General features: G+C 35.8%; 1 protein-coding gene across 8 annotated transcripts; it reads right to left on the bottom strand.

Annotated features, from left to right (window-relative positions):
• Window positions 1–2,580: 2,580 nt before the first annotated feature.
• LOC110769210 (WPP domain-associated protein-like) lies at window positions 2,581–8,382 on the bottom strand. 8 transcript variants are annotated; one of them, XM_088255732.1, is made up of 7 exons: window positions 8,286–8,382; window positions 6,984–7,084; window positions 4,883–6,901; window positions 4,643–4,769; window positions 4,398–4,499; window positions 2,884–2,973; window positions 2,581–2,802 (listed from the first exon to the last, which is right to left on the bottom strand). In XM_088255732.1, exons 2-6 carry the CDS (start codon window positions 6,992–6,994, stop codon window positions 2,914–2,916), a joined length of 2,319 nt encoding a protein of 772 aa, XP_088111858.1. In that variant the 5' UTR covers window positions 6,995–7,084; window positions 8,286–8,382; the 3' UTR covers window positions 2,581–2,802; window positions 2,884–2,913. The 8 variants fall into 8 exon arrangements, with proteins under 8 accessions (XP_088111858.1, XP_088111857.1, XP_088111856.1 ...); XM_088255731.1 differs by lacking the exon at window positions 8,286–8,382 and adding an exon at window positions 7,995–8,262; XM_088255730.1 differs by lacking the exon at window positions 8,286–8,382 and adding an exon at window positions 7,999–8,262.
• Between the last annotated feature and the right edge of the window lie 424 nt (window positions 8,383–8,806).

Raw genomic sequence — 8,806 nt, 5'->3', positions numbered from 1 at the left:
TGGGCGGAACCAAGGCAAGGGCTGCCCTTGGCTGTAGCCCAGGGAAGGTTTGGGAAAAAAAACAAATTAAATATACATATAGCCTAATATTTTAACTAATATATATACAATTTCAATATCAATAGGCATAGTCAGAGGTCTTCCACGTTTGTATTTGGTGTCAAAGTTTGTCCCAACATCAATTTTAAAAAATTTATATTAATTTGTCTTCAAAAGAGAAGCATTTTTCTAAATGAAATTCACCATTTCGTGAATAATATGGCTCTAATTTCTTTTCTTTTTTTTCTTCTTGTGTTTACAATTAGCATGATTTATATGATTTAATGTATACTTTTATTTCTAGAAAAACTATAGAAAATGTAAGTACAAAAAAAAAAAAAAAATCATTAAATTTTAAGCTAATAACTTTAGCTAGCTCACCCATTGAAAAATTCATGGTTCCACCCTTGCCGTTGTCCATCCCTAACCCAAAGCCCCGTAAAAGATCAAAGTCAATATATTACTAAGACAATGCAAAACTATTCTTCTTACATAGGGCCCCAACCATGTTATAAGTTGCAACAAGTTTGTAGTTACTTACGGGTACAATGGGTGCAAAACTATTCTAGATAACCAAGATATCAATATGCATGGATCCTTGTGGATATATGAGTACACCTCAAAGTTTCAAACACAAGAATTAAAGCAAATTTTTATAGTTAACAAATATTGGTCTAGAACTCCAGGCATAGAAGCAAGACTTGCAAATTACAAACACCATACTCAGCTTAAACTTTCGACCAAAAAATACTCAGCTTAAACTAAGCCGATTTCAAGAGTTTCTTGGATGTGATTTTTCATATTTGTAAAAAAATATATTTTTAATCCGATGCACCCTATTATAGTATTATGTGTATCTAATACCTTTGAAATATAATATTAAAAAATAAAAAAATAAAATTCTCAGCAAGCATTCCTACCTAACCCCTACCTCGCCGCCCCAACCCCTGCTGTCCATGGCCTCCACCCCTAAACCCACCCACCAATGGTTTGAATGGAAGGATAAGGTAGATTCAACTACGTTTTAGGTTGTTTTTGGGAGTAAGAAGTGGGAAAGTTGGATGGGGCCTTTGATGAAAGGGAAAGATTCCATGAAGGAATTAGTTTATGAATCCAAGAGCAATGTTAGGGGATGTGCGCAGATTTATAGAACATGGGTTAGTATGTGGTTTGCGTATCAAGGCATATCCTGAATTCAAGGGTCCATTAATACAAAGAACAAGGAATTCGGCATTGGGGGATCTATTTTATGCACAAGAGGTCCGGGTTATCCAAGTTTAGTTTGGGTAAAACACCTCGTCACTTGAGGTGCGTTGAGGCAAGAGGTTTCTTGCTATAGTGGAGCTCTTGGGATTTGCTAGAATGCTTTCTAAGAGGTTTGAAAGGTTATGGGATCAACAATTGTTCACAAGTTGAGTTTTGGTTCACCAAGTTGGAGATTGTTGATGTTGGCTTGCAAAGCTGTAGAGGAAGGCACTGTAGGCGGCTGCAGCTCGAGCGGCAGAACCCAGTTTTGGTGCGAACCCTGGCATTGAAGGGACTTTTCGGGTTTGGTCTAATTTGGTTAGGCTTTTGTTTCCTATTCCTTGTAAACTTGCAACCCAAGTCCTATGAGCTATAAATAGGACTTTAAAGGCTAGGTTAATTCACACACAGAGAGAGAGAGAGAGAGAGAGAGAGTTTGAGCGAGGGTGTATGAGAAATAGAGAGCTAAATGAGTTTTCTTTGTAAACCAAAGTTGTTCCTATTCTTCTATTAAAATTTATATAAATCTTTGTATTATTGTGGATTTGCTTTATCTCTCTTGCGGTGTGTATATTTATTCTTCTTGTGGTTTGTGTGTGTACACATCGTATAGTCCATTGATAACAAAGTCTTTGATTTGTTTCCACACAACACTTACTCAATTTAAGGCATAGAAAAGAACTATGTTGGACCAGTTCCCCACCCAAAATCACAATCCCTTTAATTAAAGTCAGTTTATTGGGACATTGCTAACATGGCACGGCCGCAAACACAACAATCCCAAGGCCATTATTGACTAGCGGATGAAAATGGGTAAATATTGTTATATCTCCAGACTCAACTCCTTCAAGCATTTTCTTGGATTCTTTGGTCATTTTGACGAAGGTAATCGATTGCCTGACAACCACTCTGTTAACATACCGCTTTAACACAAAAGATATTGTGTGAGACCATCAAGAATTTTTTTAAAGAAATAAATTTTAATAAGATGAAAAGAGAAGAACTATAAGAGAGTGGACAAGAAGACCACTAAAAAACAAGAAAAATCCGAAACCGAACCACAACAACCAGGTTATCGGATAAAATAGAAGAGAGTGGTAAATCCCTGAAGTCACACATGAAACTAAAGCCCAAACAGAAGACAAGAACCTCACCCTTTCCCAAAGCTCAATAACTGCCACCCCCTTTGAGATTATCAAATAACCCACAACCAAATTGTCACGCCCCAAATTCTGAACAATCCGGCAAAGCTCCAAATCTACACAAATACACCACTATTCCGAGCCACAATATCAATAAAAACTCAATGCTTTTGAGTCAAATATTACACTACATATTTACATAATAAATTAAAATTCAACATATTACTTAAATGGCTCCCTCAGTTCTTATTACAACTATAAATTTATTCACATACAACAAAATGAAAACTAAACACAGCACAACTGTAAATGAAGCATCATTCTTTAACCTTGGTTACCCTGCATTCGATTCTTGTCACCTCGAGGATTAGCCAATCTACCATCAAAACATATTAAAAAACAATATAAAATTAATATATAGTAATAGTAGTTATGCGGCATGAAGCGAAACCCTTACAATTGAAACCTTATCGAGTCAAAAGGTAGATCAAACTGCTTTAGTTTCTCCACGTAATTTTCCTCTCATGAGCTTCAAGATCTCAGCTATCTGCGAAGCACAAGGAAAAGTTGAATCAATACATGGATGATTTTGTCTGTACATCAAGCATTCATGACACTAGGTTGTGCGTGTTGTGTTTTTGGCTTACCATAGGTTGTATGTCCTGACTTGTTTTGGACGTCGTTGACGTGTTCCAACCTTTTTTTGTGTGGGATTTCTAGCCTAATCTAATACGGTTTACGTTTCCTATTCTTAAGTAGACTTGTAAGCTATAAGCTATAAATAAGACTTTTGGGACTAAATTAAAGGTATGCATCAAGGGGGAACCAGGAATTTTTCAACGGGTGGGTTAGCTAAAGTTATTAGCTTAAAATCTAATGATTTTTTTTTTTGGTACTTATAGGTTCTATAGTTTTTTCTATAAATAAAAGTGTACATTAAATCTTATAAACCATGCTAGTTGTAAACACAAGAAAAAATCGAATTAGAGCCATATTATTCACAAAAGGGTGAAAAATGTTTCTCTTTTGGAGATAAATTATTGAAAAAAGATTAAAATTGATGTTGGGACAATTTTTGACACTAAATACAAATGTGGAAGACCTCTGACTATGCCTATTGGTATCAGTAAGATATGAAATTGTATATATTTTTAATTTATTTTTAGGTTAAGATACTAGACTATATAGGTGTAATATTTTTTTCTCCCAAAACCTTCCCTGGGCTATAGCCCATGGCAGTCCACACAGCGGTTCCGCCAGTCCACATCATAATAGCGCATCAAGGGGGTGCATCTAAAACAGAGGAATAATCTAGAAAACAAATGGGCATCAAATTGGGTTTGAGGCAAAAGGGTGAGAGATAAATAGAGAGCTAGGGTTTGAGAGAATAGAGAGCTAGTAGGGTTTTCTTGTAAACCAAAGTTGTTCTTATTTTTCTAGTGAAATTTCTCAAGAGGATCATTGGAGAGGACGTAGGCACATTACTGAACATCTATAAATTTCTTGTGTTCTTGGTTGGTTTGTTTACTTTTGTGTGTGTGTGCTCGCTCAATTCCCTTCATTGTTGGTGTGGTTTGTTTTTTCGCATAGTCCATTGATAACAAAGTTTTGTGTGTTCCCGCACAATAGTGCGAACCAAGTGCCTATTAATAAATAAGAATGCCTTCCAACTAAATCCCAAAAATATATAACTTTGTACTAAATCCACAAATAAACTAGTAACGAATCCCAACATATCCTACCTATATCCCATTTTGAAAAGCTTTTTTTCCCCACATTTTCCATGTTCCAAGTAAATTTTCATTGTTTCCGTAAAATTTTACTTTATGTTTTCACAGATTTTCTAAAATACGAACAACCGATATTTCCACCGAATCAATACTTTCATCCTTGCAAACAGTACTCCGAAAATATAAAAGTAAGGTAGAGATAGCTTGATAAATCACCAATCAAAAGAAGAAAACATCTTACTCCAGCATAATGTTGCAATATTGGTGAATAATGATCAAGGACCATGTATATTTTTTCAACAAGGCTCGATAGAGTGTCCACCTCCTCTCCCAAAAGATCAACCTGAAATCCAGTGAGAAATGATCCATTAAATATACTACAAAATTACACGCTTATTACAGTATCTGTTAAAAACTTACATAGTATGTTCTTATGACTTGGGGAATAAAAACTTTGAAGGTATAATACCTATCTGATTTACATACCTCGGCTTCAGCTTTTTCAAGTTCAGAACATTTCCTTTCAAATCCCTGCTTGTATAGAAACTTTCTTTGTACAAGTACATTAGCTTTTTGTTTAAGTGAATGCGATTGAGAACTCAAACTCTTCAACCTGGAAACAAAATCACAGAATTACACAAGGCATTTAAAGGTAAAGCACAGAATTAGAGCACGAAAGGCATTTACAGGTAAAGCACTTATAGGTAACAATAACTGAGCAAGTACCTTGAAGATTTTCCTGAAATATCTTGTGTTACTCTACATTCAAAATCAGTAATCGCTCTGAATAATCCACAGCTATAGACAGCTATTGATTTCAATTGCTGCTTGAACTCCCTTTCTTTTGCTTCAAACAAAGACACAGCACTCTGCTTCTCTTGGTTGACATCAAGAAGCATCTGATGTAACTTGCAAATATCTGCCTTATGTCTTTCAACCAAATTACAATGTGCAGCATTTGATTCACTCCTTAAATTTTCAAGCTCTTGAGCAGCTAATTCATATCGCTCCTTTTCCTTTTCCGAGGCAGCTACTGCATCTTGTTCCAATCGCTCCTTTACTTTTACCAGAAAGAGTATTTGTTGGTTCAACTTTTCTCTGTTTGCAACCTCAACTTCTAGTTGTTTTCCTTTTTCTAGATTTTCCATCTCAAGCGAAACCCGAAGTCCTTTTTCTTTGGTGTATATCATGTTCAGGTTATTGAGTTTCTGCTCAGCATCCTTCAAGGCTTCTCTGAATATAACTACATCTAATTCTTGCATGATGAAGGACTCCATATTCAAATGTTCAATTTCACAGTGGCTAGAAGATTCACCATTGTGCTCTGACATTTTCTCTGCAGCTTCAGAAACTTGTAGTGAAAGGCACTTAATTTCCATCTTCTTATCTGTGAGCAAATCTCTGAGCTGGGGGTGGAGTGATTCCAGTCTGTCTTTCAAACTGCTAAGACTTTCTTCATCGATGCCAAATGTAGCTTTTTGCTCATTTTCGACAAGAATGTCATCCAATTTAGAAATAACCTCAGATATTCTCCTCCTCAGCATGTCAAACTCCTTTTTCTTCTTTGATGGCAAAGAACATCCCCGTTCTTTCAACAATTCCCTCTTGAGACTGAACAGTTGTTCAGTCATATCTTGCACTTTAGACTCATGATTTCTCTTCAACTCAGTCATCTCAGTATTATAATAATTTATCAACTCATCTCCTGAAATATTTATTTCTGACTTATCATGCGTGCCATTTTCTTCCCAACTAGATGATGATGATGATGATGGTGATGATGATGATGATGGTGATGATGGTGATGTTGGTGATGATGTTGCTGGAGATGGAGATGATGATTTAAGATCGTTCAAAACCTTCCGGTGGGGATGGTCTCCCTTCTTAAAATTATTACTTTCTTCATCACCTTCCAAGGATCCATGAGAAGATAGCTGCCCAAAGTCAGAAACAGATTCTGATTTAGAAACGGCGTCCAATTCCTGACGTAAACCTGATATCCTCTCTTTCATCCTTCCATGCCCATTCACATTTTTATCACTATAAAACCGGTCCCAAATTTTTTCTTCGAATCTCCAAATGCAATTGCTCATCACAAATGCTTCAATTTCTGCTTTAAACTCCTGTTCCTGTTGCCACTCACGTACATCAGCCTTTGACAAGCGAACCATTTGTTCCACCTGTTGAAAGCCACTTTCTATTGCACTCTTTAGACAATTAAGCGTCCTATCTACACCAATCCATCTGTCAGAAACTTTATCTTGCAGTATGTCTCTCAAACCCAACCACTCAGAAATTATCTTAACTGAGCCGCCTCTTATGCTATCAATTTCTGCCTCGAGCTTCTTAAACTGCTCTTTAGTTGCTCCTCTTAAGCTGCTCAAAGATTGTTCTACTCTATCATGCTCTAAAATAGCTTCAAGAGAGCTAGGATGTATCTTGTCTTTGGTACCTTGTTTAACAAGTCTGTTTGACTCCTGGCGCATTGCTAAAGACTCCAAGAATTCATTTTCAACACCCACATGGTAAACATGTAACATTTCTTTCAATTTTGTCACCTCTAGTTCTTTATCAGCAATTTTCTCTGCTGCCTCTTGTACCATACCCTTGATGACATTGTCACTTACCACCCTCGACACGGTCAACAGGTAATTGATATCTTGCCAATAAGAATCAAAATCCTCAACAAGGTCAACATCCCCATTATCATTCTCCTTCACATCATTGCTAAGCTGCAACCCTCCACTGCATGATTGAACACCGTTACTCATGATTTATAAACTTTCCACAGCTTCTTAGATTCTTTCACATATAGAAAGAACATTACCAGCAAGACATTGTACAGAATACCCACTAACAATGTATAATCCCCAGAAAGTTATCACTTAGGCCCCAACAAATACCAATTTACTATGCAGACTTGTCGAACTGCAAAATTTCAGAAAGACAAAAATAAAAAAATTCAGAAGCATACCCAGTGAGAATCGTAAACCATGATATTTATAAATATAAAAAAAAAAGTCCCAATAATTCTAATATTGTAGAATCAACTAAATTTCTTGGAAGTGTGGAACAAATTATAAACGGACCCGCTTAGGTCTCAACAAAAATGGAAGAAACAAAAGAGAAAGCAGTATCTAAGTCATTCAAAAAAAACACAGTACCTAACTCTAGTTATTTTTGTTCTTCCAATTTCGTTCATTTCTACAAGGACATAATTAAGTCAAGCAGAAGTAAATACTGTTACCCATTCTTCCATTTTCCCTCCGACCAAACAAAGTGAAAAGACCATATGGGGAGAGAGAGAGAGAAGAGAGAGAGAGAGAACAAGCTGAAAGACCAAAATGAATTATAAAATTCACCTTAGGGCCTGCCATGGCCCCGCCCCCCAACCCCCCACCCCCCACCCCCCAATTTTTCCCATACACTATATAATATAGCTGCAGCTCATATTTTGAAGAATAACAGACCACCGTATAACCATTGTAGTGTCCCTAAAAAAAAACCATTGTAGTGGCCCAATGCAATGATTGAATGCAACCCCTATAATCATTTCATAATAATTTCATTCACAATTATATATTACATGTTTGTAGTCCCACAATTAATATAACAAAAAAAGAAGAAAGTGAAGCCATATTAGCCGATTAATCCTTCAATACTCAAAATCAATGCCTTTGTTTATAGTCTATTATTTATTAAAATTTTCTTTTTAAAACTTGTGTTATGGTTCGGCCCCACACATACAATCCTAGCTCCGCCCCTTCACCAAACCAATTGCATTAAAAAAATATACAAATTAAATATTTAAAACTGGAAACACCAAGAAGTTACTTACTTACCAGTGAAGAAGCTGAATTAGGTGATGAAGAAAGATAAAGAAACATCGCAAGTGAAAGTGATGATGACAAACATGATTGCTTACTAAACAATTCCTTTGCTTGTATGCTTGGACAAACTACTTTTGTTGATGCTTAGTAAAACAAGCTCAAATACCAGAATGAACTATAATATTCAGCTTTTTAACTATTCTTTTCTCAACTGGAGCTTTCACCAAATCAATTCCAGACCAAAAAATAGAAAATACAAATTAAATATTTATAACTGGAAGCACCAAAAAGTTACTTACCAGTGAAGAAACTGAATCAAGTGATGAAGAAAGATAAAGAAAACATCACAAGTGAAAAAAGTAATGATAACAAACGTGATTGCTCACTAAACAATTGCTTTGTATGCTTGGACAAACTACTTTTCTAGTGCTTCAAGTAAATCTTACCGGGTGACACAAGGACAAACTACTTTTCTAATACTTTACTAAACTCACACACACATCGATGTTATGACTCAAACCTAGGGTCATTTTTGGAAGAGCTTTGCTCCAAACTATTACACCAATGGATTCTTAGCTAGAGAAAAAAGGTAATTGCACTAGAATTTTTCTATTCCACGTGCTAAAAGTAACTAGGTACGAAATAAAACAATTTTTTTGTGTGTAGATACAGCGATCAGGGGGAGGGGAAGGAACTAAATAACACATTACCAATTTTGTATAGATTATTAATTGGGAGGTTATAATTAACCTCTTTTCCAGTTTGGTTGATATTTACACAATGAGCTTTAGTAAAAACATGTAAAGCACCAGGTGTATTA

The sequence above is a fragment of the Prunus avium genome, chromosome 6, assembly GCF_965620075.1.
Source record: "Prunus avium chromosome 6, drPruAviu1.hap1.1, whole genome shotgun sequence".
Taxonomy (NCBI): Eukaryota; Viridiplantae; Streptophyta; class Magnoliopsida; order Rosales; family Rosaceae; genus Prunus; species Prunus avium.
Note: the sequence above shows the minus strand (reverse complement) of the source record. Positions and strands in the feature narration are given on the sequence as shown.

Excerpts from the sequence above, each read along its gene's own strand:
- LOC110769210 (XM_088255729.1), bottom strand. The coding sequence starts at position 6,927 with ATGAGTAACGGTGTTCAATCATGCAGTGGAGGGTTGCAGCTTAGCAAT. Across the intron at positions 4,770-4,882 it reads ATTTCAGGAAAATCTTCAAG|GTTGAAGAGTTTGAGTTCTC; the intron begins GTACTTGCTCAG and ends TTTTGTTTCCAG. Across the intron at positions 2,974-4,397 it reads TATTGCAACATTATGCTGGA|ATAGCTGAGATCTTGAAGCT; the intron begins GTAAGATGTTTT and ends TGTGCTTCGCAG.